The sequence below is a fragment of the Gopherus evgoodei genome, chromosome 1 (assembly GCF_007399415.2).
Source record: "Gopherus evgoodei ecotype Sinaloan lineage chromosome 1, rGopEvg1_v1.p, whole genome shotgun sequence".
NCBI classification, from domain to species: domain Eukaryota; kingdom Metazoa; phylum Chordata; order Testudines; family Testudinidae; genus Gopherus; species Gopherus evgoodei.
Window position 1 is genome coordinate 212,036,596 of NC_044322.1, and position 20,190 is coordinate 212,056,785.

Below are 20,190 nucleotides of genomic sequence, written 5' to 3' on the forward strand. Positions count from 1 at the left end.
GCTCAGCATACTTTTTAATCCTCACATAACAGTGACGAGTTTTCCCAGTTAAAGTGAAACAATTTAGAGAACGTCCATCTTACGCCCACCTCTTATCCCATTCAACAAGAGAGAAGACTGTTACTTCCCTGAAAATGGCTTCTGATCACAAGACAAGTTCTCCTTGTAACCTACAGTGGATAAATGGACAGAATTTGCCTTACCTCCCAGAATAATAATCTTTGCCCCTATACAAGGAAAAATAGACCAATTCTACTCTATCACATCTATATTCAATGAGAGGCTTTCAATTGGACCTTGCCAAAAGTGTCAAGATCCCCAAGAAATGAAATATGAGGGAACAAGAACAATTTTAGCTTTCAAAGGGTGAAACTTAATTTACAAGAAGTATATAAAGATGACCTGATTCTACCCAGCCTTACCCCTTGTCAATTAACTACTCATCTTACTCTTAGCTTATGCTGCCCCCATCTGCTGGGTGTATCAGGATGATGTCTGTCCTCATATATAGTAAGCTCTTTGGGGAAGGAACATCTTTTTCTCATGTGTGTGTACAGTTCCTCACACAATTGGGGCCTCAATCTTGATTGAAGTTTCTGGGTGCTACTGTAATATATAAATAAGTCATAGTAATGATTGTGATATCATTTAGACCTTTCAAAGTAAGGTGGTGTAGAATGCCACCAAATTAGAATTCTTAGCTCACATTGATGATAATATTTATATTTAGTACACACTCACTTTGCACAGTTATTAATGGCTACACGAAGTGCTTGGTAGTTGAAAATCAGGCTCAAAGTGTTCAAGAATTAATCTGTGAAGACACTTCTGATGTGGAGCCCAGAGAATCATCCATTACTTTACCTTGAAAGTTGGCTTATCAAAGAACTATCACAGGAGTTATTTTATAACCCTCTTTTTGAAAATGTAGTGTCTGTGAAATCTGTTTGTCTCTAACAGAACACCTCTTTTTGTACTCATAATTTGTTCAAGGGTTGAAAAGAAATAACAAGTCTTCCTTCTATCCAGCCATATTTAAATTTTCATAAACATAGGATGATATTAAAAAACAACCACAGACTTTTTTCCAAAGTTTTGTTCATACAATAGTTTCACCCTAACAAACCATGTTGATCGCCCTTTTAGTTCACATGAATCATAGAAATGTGAGGCTGGCTGGGACTCAGGAGGTCATCAAGTCCAGCCCCCTGTGTTGAGGCGAGACCAAGTAAACCTAAACCATTCCTGACATGTGTTTGTCCAACCTGTTCTTAAAAACCTCCAATAAAGAGGATTCCACAACCTCCCTTGGAAGCCTCTTCCAGTGCTTAACTACTGATGTAGTTAAAAAGCTTTTCCTAATAGCTAACGTAAATCTCCCTTGCTGCAGAATAACACTTTACTTCTTGTCCTACCTGCAGTAGACATGGAGAACAATTGATCACTGTCCTCTGTATAACAACCTTAACATATTTGAAGACTGTTATTAGGTTCCCCCCTTGGTCTGCTTTTCTCAAAACTAAACATGCCCATCTTTTAACCTTTCCTCGTGTATCAAGTTTTTCTAAACCTTTGATCATTTTTGTTTCTTTCCTCACCAGTGCCAAGTAGATGGGGGATAGTTACCTCCCGTGTCTTACATACTATACTCCTGTTAATACACCCCAGAATGGTATTAGCCTTTTTTACAACTGCATCACACGGTTGATTCATCTTAAATTTGTGATCCACTGTAACCACCAGATCCTTTTCAGCAGTATTACCTCTTAGCCAGTTATTTCTGATTTTGTAGCTGTGAGTTCGATTTTTCCTTCCCAAGTTATTTTGCACTTTTCTTCATTGATTTTCTTTTTGTTGATTTCAGACCATTTTTTTAATTTGTCAAGATTGTTTTGTTTTCTAATCCTGTCCTCCAGAGTGCTTGCAACCCCTCCCAACTTGACCTCATCTGCAAATAGTATAAGTAGGGCCCTCCCAATTTCACAGCCATGAAAAACATGTCACGGACCATGAAATAAGCCTTTCCCCTTGAAATCTGATGTCCCCTTGTTCCTAGGAGCACCCCATCAAGGGGGCTCTAGCTCCGCCTAGGCAGGGGAGGGACAGGACTTATCCATCACCTGCACAGCTGCTCTGGGGAGGGAGAGACCAGACCCACCTCCAGGTGTCTCACCCTGCTGCAGTACACTCTCTGGGACTGGACAGCAGCTCCAGAGGTTCCTGCAGCTGGAGGAGGCTTGTGGAGTTTTGTCCAATCTTCTCTGTGCTGCTGGGAGTGCCCCAGCAAAGGGGGCTCCTAGCTCCGGTTGGGCAGGGGAGGGACTGTCCACCTCTGAAGGCAGCACAGAAGTGAGGATGGCAATCCCATGACCCCCCCACAACAGGTTTGTGACCCGCCCCATCCTCTTTTGAGTCGCGACTCCCCCATTTACAACACTGTGAAATTTCAGATTTAAACATCTGAAAGCATGAAATTGACCATAATGGACCATGAATTTGTATGTCCCTAAGTATAAGCATACTCTCAACTCCATTAACCAAGTCATTAATGAAAATATTTAATAGTACCAGACCCAAGCCTGACTCCTGTGAGCCCCCCTGTGAGATAAGCCCTGCCATTTTGCCAATGAACCATGAATAATTACTCTGAGTTTGGCCTTTCAACCAGCTGTGCACTCACCTTATAGTAATTTTATCTAGACCACATTTCCCTAGTTCGCTTATGAGAATGTCACGTGAGACTGCATCAGAAGCATGACTAAAATCAAGATATATCACATCTTCTCAGCTATTCACTAGGCCAGTAACCTTGTCAAAGAAGGAAATTAGATTAGTTATGCCTGATTTGTTCTTGAAAATCCATGCTGGCTATTCCTTATAACTGTATTATCCTCTAGGTGCTTATATATTGATTGTTTAAAACTTGTTTCAGTATCTTTTCAGGTATAGAAGTTAGGCTGACTGATTTATAAGTCCCAAGGTCACCTTTATTCCCCTTTTTAAAGGTAGGTACTGTCTTTGCCCTTCTCCAGACTTCTGGGACGTCACCCGTCCTCTATGAATTCTTGAAATCCTGCTCAGGCAAAACAGTTGATTTCAGTTGGAGTGTACCCTCATGATTTTTCAGGCCATAGAAAAAGCTACCCAAAATTTGAGGCCACTTTTGAAAATTTGGGTTTACATGTCTAGGCCATGGTTTTCCAGAATGTCGGTGGCATTGTTAAGAATAGAAACCCAGGATCCTAATTTCCAGTTCTCTCTCCATTTGCTTGGCAACATTTCCTCTCCCAGAAAACTGGCCATAAATTTTTTGGCATATTCATTCAGACATGCACAGATATGTATTATGCACAGTCCACAGTAATGGCAAGTTAACCAGAATGGCAAGCTAACCACTATTCACATCCGAAAATGAGGACCTCTCCATGAGAAATAAAAGAAAAATTTTCAGTGCCTTCTTGTCTGATACCAGTCACAGATATGATAGGACCAATTTTCTTCCAAATGAGAATAAAGAAGGTTGATATACAACTGTCAGATAATTTAGAAAGAGGTTTTTACGCTTTGGCAGAAATTTGTGAGTATCCTGTCAGTGAGTAAATGGCACACAAAAAATAGGCTAAGATTGTGAGATGTAAATTAGACCTGTAGACCATCAGAGCACAAAATAAGTTATGTGCTGTAAGATCTTTTTTAAATGACAGGAATTATGCCAGCGAAGGGCTATACTCTGACCTGAAAAGCTTCACTATAAATGTACATATTTGATGCTTTGTTATTTTTTAAACATGGATGATTTATGTAAACAAGAAGAATTTAGTTAAAGGAAAAGAGGAGCTGAGTTGAAATGTCAGTGACAGGAATAGTGTTTTGTACAATTGCTCCCTTTATTTGTTCATTCTCCTAGGTACCAAAATCCTATTTTTCTCATGAAATGAAAATCATTTCCCAGTTTATCATTTTGATATCTTCTTCTTTGACTGTGGACTCTGTAGCATTATTTCTTTTTAAGCTGGACAACAGGGCTAAGCTATAAATGTTATGAGAACATATATACACCTCTACCCCGATATAACATAAATTCGGATATAATGCGGTGAAGCAGCGTTCCGGGGGGGCGGGGCTGCGCATTCCAGTGGATCAAAGCAGGTTCGATATAATGCGGTTTCACCTATAACATGGTAAGGTTTTTTGGCTCCCGAGGGCAGCGTTATATCGAGGTAGAGGTGTATATAATTATGAGTGGGCAGCAATAGAATCTTGCTGGTTAGTCGAATCTCAGTATCAAAGTTAACTCTCCCTTCTCCTATACCTGTCGTTGCAGCCTAATGAAAGTTCATTAGTGAGTGCTGTGAGAGGTCAGATGCTTTCTTTTCTTCTCCCTCTTCCTCCTTGCCTTCCTCTTCAAAACATACAAAACATTATAGCACCTTTCATTCTATCTCAAAGCACTTCCCAACATTAACATCCTCAACAACTTTTTTAGTTAGACTCTAGTAAACTTGAGACCATCCATTCTTGTCACTCTTGCAGTCACCAGGCTTTACTTTGTGTCCCACCATAGACTGCAGCAGCTGTTCTGGCTGCACTTCTTAGGAATAGGCCACTTCTTGTCTTGTACCTCTGGCTGAATGCTAGAGGCCAGGTATCTTTTTACCCCGTTCCGCCTCTTAGGATGTGTCTTCACTAAGAAAAATGGTGTGTTTTTACCTTGTGTTAGTTAACATGTGGGACTTAACATAAGGTAAAATCCTAGGGAAGACAAAGCAGTTTGTAGTTTTCACACATTGGTAATTAAAGTAAAGACTATGATGAAGCATAGAGTTTACCTTGACCTGCTAACTTGTTTTAAAACTACAATTGCCTTGTCATCGTGAGGTTAGAACACACCTTTTTTACAGTGAAGAAAAGGCCTTAAAGTCCAGAAGATTTTCTTTATCTCCAGGAGCCAACCACTGTGGTTAACCCAAACGTTTCTTAAAAAAAGTGGTATTTATTAGAAAATCATACTTTTATTCAGAATCACATCAAGGCTAATCTAGGTTCTGGGAAACAGGCTTCCTAGATGGAGTATCCTCTTGAAGTTTCTGTTAATTTAAACAAGGAATGTCTTACATTCATAGACTGTCCGATCTCTCTCTTTTCCTCTCTCAGCATCTATGATGGGGTATACAAAGCCCACACTGGGCAGCGTGGGATTAATGAGCTAATGTGTGTTCAGGTGGCTCCGCCCAATCACACTTGTGGTAGATGTCAGAATTGGAGGGAGGCACTTAAGAGGGAAACCCTGGCTTACTTGATGGTAGACCAGGGAGGAGAGCAGATCTTCAGCCCTCAATCCTTAGAGAGAGGGCTGTCTGAAGGCAAGAACTCCCCAGATGGCTGCTGCCTGATGGCTCCTCCCTGAAGGAAGGGAGGGCGAGATGTATTCTTTCTATTATTTATTAATTCAGTTTAAGGGCACAGCCCAGCGAGCACCCTCTGAAGGAAGAAAGCCTCAACTCAGCTTTGAGATGATTCATTTATATAATTTCCCCATGTTTCTGTTAGTTAACTACCCCAGAATGGGAAAGACTTTAAAGTGACTGGTTGGAGGGCCAAATCCTAGGAAGAGGCAGACCACTGCAGGGCTGGAGTAACCCTTGGCAAATGGTACCAGGCAGAGCTACGCCACTTCTGACCCCTTCTCAGCATCTCAAAGTCAGTCAGACACTGTTCTCTGACAGAGAAGCTCTCCTTCCCTTTGTGTCTTTTTCTTGCCTCATTCTCCTGAGAGTCTTTGAATTAAAGCTCCATTCTTCTCATCACCGTTCCAGACAAGAGGTCATTCTTTAAGTTAGTACACAGAAATATTAGTTCTCCGTTTCCATGCTTTTGAGTATATTTAGTTAGCTTGGTTCCAGTCTGGCAGTATCCCATGAAAGCAAAAATTTCTAGATGGACAGTCAAATTTTATTTCCAACCCATAGTACTTCAAAGCAACATTTTGAATCTGGCTAAGTGTTAGATGAAGAGAGACAACACTTGTACATATAATATGTGTAGAATAAACTGGATTTACATATTGCTATGTTTTCACTCCCAGGGCTGGCTTGACAAGTTAGATACTTGACTCTTTTAGTCATAATTTTACAATTACAGTGTTACTTGAATAGCTCCAGTTACTTGTGGTTGGTACTCAATCCTCCATAGTAAATAAGTAGTAATATCTTCATATTATCTTCATATTGCAGAAGGGGTGAACTGACTTACCCTAGGTCACATAGTTAAGTCACTAAGAGTATGTCTACGCTGCACTTTAAGGCTGTGCTTGGCCCTGGGCTCAAACCAAATCCCCCTTCCATCTACACTGCAATTGCACAAACCCAGAGCTTGGACCCAGGGTCCCTGAACCCTGCAGGGCTGGAGGGTCTAAGCTCAAGGGACCCAGGATCAGAGCCCTATTGCTTTGCAGTGTAGACTCAGCCTCTCTTGACTCAGCTCCTGGGAGTCAGCCAGAAGTACCCCACAATTCCATGGGACAACTTCCTTAGTCCTCTCTATCTCAACAGCCTGTAATCGTCTATAATTAAAACAGAAGCCACCCCTCTTTGCGAATGGCAGCAGCATAGGTCCACATTAACCCATTCTCTTCTGGTTGCCAATCTACAAGTACACTGTCAGAGAGCTTCCTGGGTTTGCAATGGAGAGCGAACCAATCAAGACTTTTGTAAAGCTACCTGTTTCTTGGTGACATGCTGGGCAGGCAGTAAAGTTTTCCCACAATGCACCACAGTACTAGGACTAGAGCGGCCACATTTCAGAGGCGGGGGGAGCAGTAGGGACTCTGAGATAGTGTTACTTTGACTTGGATCTGTGGATGCCACAGCCCTAGACTTGAGCATAAGAACATAAAAACATAAGAGCGTCCATACTGGGTCAAACCAAAGGTCCATCTAGCCCAGTATGCTGTCTTCCGACAGTGGCCAATGCCAGGTGCTCCAGAGGGAATGAACAGAACAGGCAATCAACAAGTTATCCATCCTTGATCATCCTCAGCATCGGGGCGGCAGGTCTGTATAATTTTTGGTGGTGCTCAGAACAGGTCAAAGTCCTGCCCCCCACCGCCTAAGACTCTGGGAGGGAGTTTGGGTGCAGGAAGGGGTTTGGGGTGCAGGCTCTGGGAGGAAGTTTGGGTGCTGGGTGCTGGTTCTGGCCAGGGGCAAGGGGTTGGGGTGCAGGAGAGGGTTTGGGGTGCAGGCTCTGGGAGAGAGTTTGAGTGAAGGAGGGGTTTGGACTGTGGGCTGGGACAGGGGGTTGGGTTGCAGGAGCGGGTGCAAAAGGGGGTTTGGGGTGTTGGGTGGGGGAGGGGTGTTGGGTGCTGAGTGCAGGCTCTGGGAGGGGGTTTGGGTGCTGGGTGCAGGCTTTGGGCTGAGGCAGGGGGTTGGGGTGCAGGAGGAGGTGCAGGCTCTGGGAGGGAGTTTGTGTGCAGGAGGGAGTTTGGGGTGCAGACTCTGGGAGAGAGTTTGGGTGTGGACTCGGGGAGGGAGTTTGGATGCTGGGTGTGGGCTTTGGGCTGGGACAGGGGATTGGGGTGCAGGAGTGGGTGTGGGGTGTGGGGCTGGGCCAGGTATGAGGATTTTGTGGTGCAGCAGGCAGGCTGCCCTGGGACTGGGGCGGGGTGCCAGAGAGGAGGACTCCCTCCCGCCCGCCGGCAGTAGCAAGCTCCAGGGGAGGGGAGGGGGGCCCCCTCCTCAGCCGCTCCGGTATGACACTCACCCAAGCCCCCAGCCCCCTAGCCTGCTGCCCATGAAGTCCAGCCAGGATAAGCCCCCCAGAGTTGACTCAGAGTTGCCTGCCAGGTGGTGGTGGGGCTGCCATGCACCTCCTCCAGCACAGCTGCCACCTCAGCCAGCCCCCAGCGCTACTCCCTTGTAGCCGTTTGATCAGCAGCTAGTGAGGGAGCACAACGTGGAGCTGTAGGGGGTAACTGCCCGCTGCCCAGGGCAGGCAGAGATGCTTGGGGGGAGGCACGCAGTGGTGGCAGGCGGGGATGGGGGAGAGACCCAGCCCCAAACATTGGTGGAGCCAGGACCCCTGGGCCCTGAATTTGCTGGAGCCTGGGTACCATGGGCCCATATAACTTGCTGCCTCTGTCAGCATGGGTCAGAAAAGTCTTAACATAAGGTTAAAATACAATATAAGATGCTCAAGGCCAGGGTTCACTAACTTGGGTCAGCTGACTCGATTCCCACTAATCCTGCGTTTACATTGTAATGTAGACATACCCCGAATAGAACCAGGATAGAATTAGAACCAAGGAGTACCAATTCTCCAACTTCACTCACTAGTCAACATTCCTCCATCCCACCCCCAAGCAAATGGCTAAACAAATGATCTCTGTGTACAGTGAGACAGCAGCCAACAATTATTAATTCTCCAGACTTAGGCATTTTGGCAGCAAATAAACTGAGGACAAACGGTGGATAAACAAAGAACTGAAGATTAGCAGTTCCCCTGCATAAAATCTATTCCTGCTGCTGCATCCTACTTATTCCCTTCTTGGTAATTAATTCTTTAATGCAATCACCTGGCAGAAATTAAATTATGTATGGCATGTAGAGGATTAATGTTACACCGTTTTATAAAAGAAAGATGTTGTTAGAATTGGCTGACTACTGCAGAAACAGTGTTTCCAAACATTTGTTCATATTTTGAATGGCTGTTTCATGTGACCACATTTATGCCCTTTTTTATTCACTATTTGCAAATGGGATCTTTGCCTGTGAGTATCCGTGGAATGGCTGTTCTTCATGCGAAAGCTATACTGGCCTGCTAACCAGGGCATTTGTGCAAACAAGAATATTCACTATTTGTTATAGTTTATCTATGCACACAACAGAAGCAATACCATGGATCTTAGGTGACCAAATTGTTGCACCCAAATTCTTTGGCAAATAACTATGAATAAGAAATATATAATTTACCTGTAGTATTGTTAAATAATTCACTAATAGCTTCAGTTCTTTTCCCAGAGAATGGTTCAGAAATACTTGTATTTAGTTTAGGCAGAGATGGCAGCCTGAGAACAGATCAGTGGAAAATTCTGAAGATGAAAATTGTCCTATGGAGGACAGTATTTCCAGGATTTTCAGTATTTCAAGGATGAACTATGCCTACAAGTCTCCAGAGGTCTGTAGGGGATTCTCCTGTGGATGAGCAATGTTCCATTGTTACCTGTTTCAGTCACAATGTATCCCAATGAATATATCAGGATAACAGCAAAAAGTGCACTACAATCTATCACTGTGCCATGTGTCACAAAAGAGTTATCTGGAAGTGATCTGGGAAAAAATGAGTTTAACACAGATATCTACCTAGAAACTTTTTCAGATTTCACACATTCTGTTCACAAAAGGTGGTAGGCACTAATAAGTCCTTTTATTACTAAACATTTTTTTCATTTCTTAAAATTATTAATGATTTTTTAAAAATGGACACGTATAATAGAGCTGTTTTGGACTTGAAGTGGTGAAATTTAAATTCAATAAAAACTCTGTCCATTTTCTGCACTCCAAATATGCCCCACCAAAATGCATATGTTTTTGTAGGTCTTGCAGAGATTTGCACAGACTTCCATGGCAAAGTTGATGGTGAGAGGGCCAATTTCCCCTGTGATGATGAATGGAGTAACAGTGGTCATTCCATTGTGTCTGCCTGACCTCTGTCTTACATGGAGTGGGGATTCACTTGAGGGCAGGTGCTGTTTTCATCACTGCCCTCCCTTGAGGTCTCTGTGGTTACCACAGTGGTACATTAAAGTAGTGCATTCCTCAGCCATCCTGTCTTGAGCCTGTGCAGGTCACCTGTGAGCTTATTAGGTAGAAGAGAGGTTGTTAGCATTTTACACCTCTGTAACCCTGAGTTGGTGAACTTGCTGCACTGGATCCTTTTGTCTCAGCCAAGGACTCCACTGGCAGAAACTGGTGCAGACCTTTGTATCTGGCCCAGTACGTTCATTGACTGTTCATAGACTCAGGGCTGTTCTAAATACACTGGCTCATAATCACACCCAAGGAGCAAGTACACTGGTTGGAAATCACAAGAGTGCAGTGTCCTCCAACCATGCCCCTTTCTACTGCCAGAGGCCAGGGAGGTAGTGCTCTTCAGCCTGTCACACCAGTCCTGTGCCAGCCCAGAGTTCCTCCATCCCAAGGGAATTCTCATCTGCCCATTTAGGGGAGCTTTACAGCTCCTTTGCACTCCCAGAATCTGGCCCATGACATAAAGGATGTGCACATGAAAACTTTTTTCAGAGTGATAGCTGTGATAGTCTATATCAGCAAAAACGAGGAGTCCTTGAGGTATCTTAGACCTTGTTAGTCTCTAAGGTGCCACATGAGAATGTTTATATAAAACTAAAAGCTCTCACTGTATAAATTAACAAGGTTTGGTGCACTTTTTACTACTGGACCTGTAAGCTAGACATTTTCCTCTCTAGATCCCCATGCTGGCAAGGCTTGGGATTCCTCTACAGGCAGCCCATTACATCCATCCAGGAAAATACTTTGTATTGCTTAACAGTATCACCTCCAGCTGCACAAAGGATGATGCTGGTGAGTTCTCAAGTGTCCTGTTCAATCACACAGGCTTGGTAAGGCAGTGGTTGTAGTGTAGGTCCTTACGTGTAGGGAGGTGTAAAGTGATGGGTAATAAGGGGGATTTTCTGTGCTCCATTAACAACACTGAGAATCATTTCCAATAAAAAGGAAAACTATCTTTGCTAGCTCAGAGAACGGCTTTTCAGTATTGCAGGTTTTTCCAGTAAACCTTGCCCTCCACAAAGAAAATGTCCTACCTTGAGGTCTTGAATCCTGAGACCAGTGAGGGAAGTAGTGTTCCTGTGGTTTCTTCAAATGATCTCTACAGGTAGGTCTACATAAAAGTGACCAAATTCATCTCTGGTATAACTTCAGTGGAGTTACACCAAGGTTGAATTTGATTCTGTCTCAAATATTTGCTGATAAAAATAGACCAAGTTCATGCGAACATTACAGGACATTACTTGTATTCCATATTCCATACACAAAGCTACCTAAATGGGTAGATAAAACTGGGCGACAAAGATCTTACCTGTAGTACAAACCTGAGCTGGTTTGGAAAATAAATGCTGGCTTTGTATTCGTTGTTTCTTTTGTTGAGGCACATGCTTCTTCTTAGTCACTTAAGTATTTAAATCTATCAAGTTCTTTGTGACTCCTTAAGCACCTCACAGATTTGAACCTTCGAGATGCCTGACATTTCATCCTATCCTCCCATCCAGTGACGCTCTCCTTTTTGCAGATCAAGGACCAAATCCTATTCTTAGGCACCTATCTCTCCCCATTCATTGTATAGGAACTGTGGGTGCCTAACTCCAGCTTCGCGGATCCCATTGTTGTTCCAGTTATTTTCTACATGCCTAAAAGTTAGGCATTGCAAAGTTCAGCATCACAATTTCTAAGTCTTTTTCTGGTTCTGGGCCCAACTGCCAACAAAAAATTAAACTGTGGAAAAACAAGCAGTTTTTATATGGGACATACTATATTGTACTGTGATGCCACATAATATAGCACCTATACTGCAGGACAGCTACCTGTCTTACAGTGAAATTGTACATTATGACCTATACATTTTTTTGAATCCACAGAGGAGAAATTAGTGACAGGGCCAGCTTTAGGCCGATTCCCCCGATTATCCGGAATTGGACCCTGCGCCTAAGAAGGCCCCATGCCTTTTTAATTTGTATTTTTTTTTTTTTACATACCCAGCGGTGGTCTGGGTCTTTGGCAGCACTTCAGAGGCGGAGGGTCCTTCACTCACTCTGGGTCTTCGGCGATACTTCAGTGGTGGGGGATCCTTCACTCACTCCTGGTCATCGGCGGCATTTCGGCAGCAGAGGGTCTGGAGCAAGTGAAGGACCCATCGCCGCCAAAGTGCCACCAAAGACCCAGACCACCGCCGGGTATTCGAATCCAGCCCCGCAGTTCCTAAAGCCAGCCCTGTGACGTCCAATTTGTTTCCTTCTTCACAGGCAATCCCTTTTGAGAGATTCTGTGGCACATTAATTCCTATCATTAACATTTTATTTCCAGTAGACCTCATTTACTTCTAGATCGTTCATTACTGAAATCAGGGCAGTTAAATCAGCATAAAACTAGAGTAAATGTTGAATCTGGCCACCTATCTGCATCACTCTTTGAGATCATATATATCAAGTTAATTTTCCAAACTGTACTATAGAAAATTCCCTTTAAACTGTAATATTGCTTTCCCTTTCAGCATATAATTCATACTCTTTCATATAATGCAGTGAGAGATCTTCCTTCAAACTGTAATTTAAATTTCCTTCTGAAGAATTCTCTAACATTCACCTTGTACCGTAACAACATGCAAGGAATTCCTTTTCAAATACAATTATGTAATTTTCTCTTCATCTGACATGCTAGGTTATGTCTTGCTGATTCCCCACAGTCTTTCAGTAACAATGTAGCATAATGCAATATATCCAAAGCTGCATCAGCATATGTGTGGGGTCATTGAACTCAAGTTTAACTTAAAATTGTATTGAGTAGCAGGACTAGAACAGTGTAAAATATAGAAGTATGGAATTTTTTTAACCATCACTTAATTCCCCATCACACACTAATGTGGCTCTTCTAAAGTTCATCAAGTTCAATTCTTGAAGAAATTTCTGTGAGCAATAATGGGTCAGAATTCATAATTATAATCACTGGACTTCCTAAAATCTGATCTATTCTGTGAGAAAGAACCAGCCTTGCTTATACCGGATGGGATTTTCAGAGACCCATTGGAGTTAGGCTCACAACTTCCATGGATTTTTAGTGGAATGTGGGCACGTAACTCCTTTAGGCCCTGAATACAAATTGAGTCTAAGAAGCATATTATGAGAGAGGGCAAAGTCTATTAAAGTTTGATATATTAAGTAAAATCACAAGCCTAGAGAAATTTTATCCATTCTATACAACACACAGGAAAGGGTCTTAGAAATACTATTGATGCTTCTGTAAAATTGACTCATTTTACTCTGATATATTCCTCACCCTTTCCTAAGATTCCCTAGGAGATAATGAGCTATCATGCCAAAACTCCTTTACACAAACTAAAGTTTGAAGACAGAAAGCTGTGCGTTATGGTGCAGTTGTGTTTGGAACTCAGGACATAGTGCAACCTTCTAAGATCTGTGGATTCTGGGGTCTGAATGCTGTTTTTTTTGTGGCAGAGATCTTCATACTCCCTTTTTTCCCCACCTCCAACTTCAGCAGATCATTTGAAGAAAACATGGGGTTACCACATTTTAGTCAACTTTCACTAAGCGCGTCAAATTATATTCCATACTGTAGAACATCTTATTAACTAGTTAGATAATTATAGATGGAGCTGGTAGCACTGCCTGCTGTAAAGGTTGTCCAGCACTTCCCATTATAAGACCTTGCTTTCAATTGCTTTTAACTTTGCTAAACTTTAATTGTTTGGGATGAATTTTCCATTCTGGATGTGTTGCCTCAGGCTGATTTCAGGGGAAATTTCAGCCAAAGAGTCCAGCTGTTTCCAAGAATGAAGCTAGAAAAAATATATTGTCTTGCCTATGTTCAAAAATCTTGAGACCTTTTCTTTGGGAACTCTAGAGCCCCCATGCTTTGGAGTAGAAATTTGGCAGGGCCGTGGCCTCTGTGTCAGGAATGTGCCTTTTGGGAGCCTGTGAAAATCTGCCCAAATTTGGCCAAGTTATAATTCTTTGAAAAATTGCAGTTTGCACATACTCAGACTTGCAAGAGCTTAACAGCTAAATTCATAAAAGATTCTTTCTTCACTGAGCGTGCTCCATCCTGTCACAGCTCCTGTGTGTGACTGGACTGCTCGTGCACCATCCTCACAAAACAAAAGGGCTGCAGGGTTGAAGCTGGACTTTCCTTATAATGGCTGCTCTGGGATGAGATAGGGATGGGCACTGGAACTGAGAGAAAGGGAACTCTCTTTCTTGTGCTATCAGTGACTCTCTGGCTGACTCCCAGACAGTGAGAAGGAGGAGGAAGCCATCTGATTTGAATGCAAGACCGAGGGGAAGGAAAGGAATAGATTGGGATTAGGACCCTGATAAGACTTGGACTGGAAGTTGGGGGAGAGTAATTGTGACTGGAAGTTGGAGGGGGGAAACTGGGCTTGGTTGGGCAATGAGACTGAGATGTGTGGGAGACTGAGCTTGGCTGCACAAGGAGACTGGGATAGAGAACCGGGGGAGGAGAGGCTGGGATTAATTTAACCAGGAGGCTGAGACTGGGAGCTGTAGAGGGGGAAAGACTGAGAGTAGGAGCCAGTGAGGAAATGGGGGAACAACTGGGACCTAGTTTGCTGGAGGGACACTGAGATTGGGTAATGAGTTAGGGGAGAGCCTACAACTGGCTTGAACGAGGAAACTGGGACAAGGAAGCAGTGCGGGGTGGAGTACAGGGACAAATGGGAGGAGAGAGAAATCTGACAGGTGATGCACGGGGGCAGAACTAGGACTGACTGGGCCAAGATACTGAGACGAGGAGTCCAGGGGTGGTGGTGGGTGACTGAGATTGAATGAGGAGCACTAGCAGGGGGATTGGGACTGGCAACTAGTGCATGGGAAGAGGGGAGATACAGAGTGGGCCAACAGCAGGGAGCAGGGAACTGAGCCTGGCTGAGCAAAGAGACTGGGACTGGGATGAGAAGCCTCAGGAGTGGAGAGTGGGACTGGGATAAGGAGCCAGATGTGGGGAAGAGACAGGACTTGGACAGGGACAGGCTGGAGGGGACAGGGTAGAAGTGGTCAAGTTTGGGGAAAAGGGACGGAAGAGAACAATCTTTTTTGGTGAATTTACTATTTGCTGACAAAATTTTGCCCAGCTCCACTCTCTTCTGCAGCTGAAGTCAGGGGGAGCCATGCTTGAATATATAAAGTTCTACATAATTCTACTCTGAAAAACCAAGTCCACCCAAAATTATTGAATACTTTTGACCTTAATCTCTCTCTGCCTCGCCATCTGTAAAATGGGGATAGTACTACCTCCTTGTCTCATGGGGTATTGTGACAATAAATTAATATTTGTGATGCACACAGATTCTATAATGTTGAGCACACACAGAAAAGCCTATGAGGATATTAATAATTCTGTCTTCAGATCAGGGTTTGAATAGTATGCAGTAAATAAGGCTTGGGACCACGCACTGAACAATGAGAAGAAAACAAAATATTGAATAGCTTGCTTACTAAGTGAACATGGTATATCCTGTGCACTGAGTGAGGCAGGAGTCCTTTGGGAAGAATTGTTTGTAACAATTAATATATGTTAATTAAAGACTGTATGTTAGTGGGCTGAACTGAGGTGGCGCAAACAATCTTAATTCTGGCATTTCCTAACTTTTGAGTGCTTGACTCTGCAACCTTTATAGTGTTCTTTTAAATTCGTACGTTTGTGTAATATTGAAATAACCTTATCTTGGTATTTTAAAATTTATCATTTTCTTAGATATTGTGAAAATTTGGTACTGAGAGAAGTAATGGAATATGAGGTTTTTATACAAAATTTATAGAGATAAGAACAGCCATACTGGGTCAGATCAAGGGTTCATCCAGCCCAGTATCATGTCTCCTGACAGTGACCAATGCCAGGTGCTTCAGAGGAAATGAACAGAACAGGTAATCATCAGCTGATCCATCCCCTGCAGCTGTCAGGTTTCCCTCCCCACTCTGAACTCTGGGGTACAGATGTGGGGACCTGCATGAACGACCCCTTAAGCTTATTTCTACCAGCTTAGGTTAAAAACTTCCCCAAGGCACAAATCCTTTCCTTGTCCTTGGATGGTATTGTTGGCACCACCAAGTGATTTAGACAAAAATTCAGGAAAAGGGTCACTTGGAGTCCCTAGTTCCCCAAAATATCCCCCTAAGCCCCTTAACCCCCTTTCCTGGGGAGACTTGAGAATAGTGTGCGTACCAGCCAGACCCTTTGTCTGTAGGACACTGAAAATCAATGAGGTTCTTAAAGGAAGAATTTTATTTAAAGAAAAAATAAAAGAATCAGACCTGCAAAAATCAGGATAGAAGGTAACTTTACAGGGTAATAAAAAGATTTAAAACACAGAGGACTCCCCTCTGGGTTCAACTTCAAAGTTACAAAAAACAGGAATAAAACTCCCTCTTAGCATAGGAGAAATTCACAAGCTAAAACAAAGATAATCTAATGCATTTCCTTGCCCTTACTTACAATTTTTGTAATCTTAGATGGTTCACTTTTGTTATGTTTTCAGGAGATGTTTTTTCCTGCCTGCTCTCTCTCTCTCTCCGTCCATAGAGGGAACAACAAAGAGAGCACAAACAAAACATCCCCCCAGATTTGAACGTATCTTCTTTCCTTATTGGTCCTTTTGATCAGATGCCAACCAGGTTACTTGAGCTTCTTAACCCCTTACAGGTAAAGATTCAGTACAGCTGCTCAGGAGGGATTTTATGCTTCCAATAGCTGAATGTTTATGACAGCAGCCCATTCCCAGCATCTGGCAAACACAGGCTAGAGATACTTCAGAGCATAGTTTTGCATGATCTAATTATAAGATATAAATAATCTAAGATCTAAATAAAGGCAGATGGTCCAGCTCTGTCGTTACATATATGGGAGACAAAGTGGGTGAGGTAATATCTTTTATTCAACTAATTTCTGTTGGTGAAAGAAACAAGCTTCCCAGTTTATACAGAGCTCTTCTTCAGGTCTGGAAAAGCTACTTATATGGTCATGATACATATGGGTATTGTTGTGAATTACAATTATTGTGCATATTTGCATAGTTCTTAATTTTTGTTATGTTTATTGTTTGCATAAGTTACAGTGCAAATTGCAAACAATGTATCTGATAGTAAATCTGAATGATCTGTGGACCAAGAATCATTCACTACAATAAATAAATAAATAAAAATAAAGACCAGTTTTAAATAACATGTCCATTTAAAAATGTTGTGATTTGCTTATTCACAAATAGGAACAAAGGTGGGATTTCACAAATCAGTTATTCCTTGTGAATTATTCATTCAGCTCTTGTGCTCCACTGTAAGATTCAGCTACAGGAATTGCAAGTTCTATTTTTATTTTAAAATGGTCAGCATTTTTTTGCACTTAAGTACCTCCATCACAATACTTTCAAGATTGTGTATTTGAATTCAGATCCTTACATTGCAGGAGAAAAATGGCATTCAGATAGACTGTCATGTATAAGTTAGGGAAACGGTATGTTACCTTAAGATGATATATGCTGTAGTCCACCAGTAAAATAAATACATGTAATATAAATAGAATGGAGTATAAAGAGAATATAATACAACACTCAGAGATATTATCGCCTATTTTTTAATGTCCCCAAAGAATGACAGTTAGGCATATGCTACACTGCATCTGCATATCTGGCAGTTAGATGTCTATCTGCAATAATTTGTTCTTACAGTAAACTCCACCCATAATTAGCTACTTACATTTTTATAGGAGGAAAAAAGGAAGGATGTTTTTCAAAATCATGCTGTCTATGCTTATAAGATGCAATACAAAAGCTGTCCTTAAGCACTACCACCCATAACTGAAGTGTCTATATATGTAGGTCCAGAGAAGACCTAGGGATCCAGGGTCTCCAGTATGTATAACTAGCATGTACAGTAACATCCGATCTAGAAACAGTGGGTCAGATTTTCCTCTTGCCTAGCAGTGAAGTCAGTGGAGTTACACCATTGTGAACGGGATGTGAGGGAAGAGTCAGCCCAGAAGGCTTCAGTTGTACACGCCTCTTTATATTTATAAAATAGTTACACTGCTAAGGAAATGGTAAGTCATTCCCACAAATCTTTACTGTACTTGCAGAACAAATATACAGTTCTGTGGGAAGTTTCATCTTAAATTATTCTCAAGTATCACATTTACACCTCCCTTGCATTCTGAATATTGGAAGCTGCCTCTTTACCTTGGACCTTGTCGTTCTTTTTGCAGATCATGTAAACGGGCACTGTACAAGCCCAACCTCCCAGACTTGCAGCTCTGGAAAACGGCTCTCTAGCACAGATGTTACAAAATCAAATCGCCGAGGGCCTGGGAGGCCCCCATTTAGAAAAGCACAGTCTGCGGCTTGCATGGAGATTTCCCTTCCAGTCACAACAGAAGGTGAGTGCCAATGAGCGTTTTCATTAGGTATGTGTCAGTTTCACTTTTCCACAAGATGTGAAAGTAAACTGGTTACACACTATTTAGCATGATCCCTGTCTTAGTCACTTCTCTAAACTGCTGTCTTCATTTAATTGTTTAGAATTAGAATGCTCCGTGTGTTTTAGTGTTGTTACTAACCAGCCAGCCTGCTGCTGACTTTTGTGCTACCTACAGATGCAGTATACCAAACTCCCTGAAACTCTCACAGCCCTCCCACCATTTTTTTGAGCCTGGAAGCTTTGCTCCAGAAAAATGATTGTTCATCAGAATTTATGTACAGTAATTCTGACAGCCAGTGACCTCAAGAGCTTAAAATATTCTGATCCCTGTTTATTCATGAGTAATAGTCTGAAAAATGAGAAATATATTTATAAGACTGAGAGTTTAACCTTTGCTCACACATTGTATTATTCTTTGGTATTAAATAGAATTAAAGGCTATAAATTCTGCAATTCCCTGGCCATGGGATTTACCCCTTGCTGGAGAATTGTGGTTCAGAATCAAAACTTTCTTTAAAATAATTTGTTTTGAGCACTTATGTTTGTGAATACAGCCTCCAAGTTTTGAACTAAGTATGAGCCATGCAGTGTTGTCTACCTGAGTGTTCAGACACATTCAAACCACAGTTCTGAGGAATGTAAACTGTCCCATTCATGTCAGTGGGTTAAGTGCGAAACCTCAAATATGCCCATTTAAATGTCACCGTTGCTAACTATTTCAGTGCCCATCATTTTAAACAGAAGCATCCAGCTAATGTGCTTTTTCCATAACTGCAAGACATCTCCTGTGCCTTGTGAGATACTGTCACTCCCAATTATCTCTCACCCACCAAGCCTGCAGCTTCCCCCACACCCTCCACTGCTTCTACAACGCAACAATGTGTTGTCCTTACAAAATGCTTTGGCAATCAGCAACTGAAAAAAATGTAATATCAAAATAAACTCTTCTACTCTTCTGCCAATAATATTACTCTTATTCATTTTAATATTTCACTTACTAAAAATTCAATTTTTAACTTAAATGAGGCTGCCACAGAATTTCCAATCTGCTCAAGTAACGACACTTCCCAGGGCTACCCTCTGGGCCATAGCACTCCCTGGAGTCTCTGCAATGCTGCAGTCCCACCCGCAACATGCCCCTTCTGCCCCCCGCATCACCTCCAGTATGCCCTCCACACCATGGCTTGCAAGGAGATAATTGGAAGATGGCCTTTTGCCCGTGTTCAGCAATGCCTGCACCAGGGTAATTCTCCCAGAGTCAAAATGAGAGCGCTTAGAGCCACTTTACCCAGCCTCAGTCCTTTCACCCGTTGTAAGGGGGACAGTGCGAGAGTGATGATCTCACCCACAGAGCCTGTTGATGCCCCTTTTAAATACAAACTGCAGAAAATACCTTTGTTCCCAGATGTAAAAAGATCCCTCTACGTACTGGAAATGGATAGAACATCAGAGCCCCTTTCATTAGTATTTCTGATAGCTAGAGCTTCAGAGTTTATTAATTAGGTTGTGATAAAATAGAGGAATCACTGCTGATCCTTTTCTCCATGGCTGTTTGAGATTACACCACAGCAAGACAGAAGAGATCACTGTGTAGGATCTATGGAAGCTGACAGTATGGAAATGAACTCATGAATCATGTCATTATCCCATTAAATTATCCCGTGGACCATTATCCCAAGATGGTGACCTGCTTGGGATTAGAGTGCAAGTCCCAAACTCATGGGCTGGCAGAAGTCAGGTTGGCGGATGCAGCATTCTGTGCAGAGAAAGCACGCTGCATTCTTCTCAAGGAACTCCATCCAGCTGATCTAAGAGGCAACACTGATTACATCCAAAGGAACTACATTTAGAGAAGACATTAATGTAATGTAGAGTCACTGAAGGGGGGACCCAGAAATCCTGATCTCTAAAAAAAACCCATGAAATCACACTACAGTCTCTCC

The 20,190-nt window shown here is 42.4% G+C and overlaps 1 protein-coding gene across 9 annotated transcripts in view; it reads left to right on the forward strand.

The window, feature by feature from the left end:
• The window catches only part of STXBP5L (syntaxin binding protein 5 like), a 424,278-nt gene that overhangs the window by 366,729 nt on the left and 37,359 nt on the right, over positions 1-20,190 (forward strand). For all 9 annotated transcript variants that reach the window (XM_030534340.1, XM_030534349.1, XM_030534386.1 and 6 more), the window contains one exon: positions 18,036-18,206. In XM_030534340.1, coding sequence (XP_030390200.1) covers positions 18,036-18,206 — 171 coding nt within the window. The remainder of the gene's footprint in view (positions 1-18,035; positions 18,207-20,190) is intronic.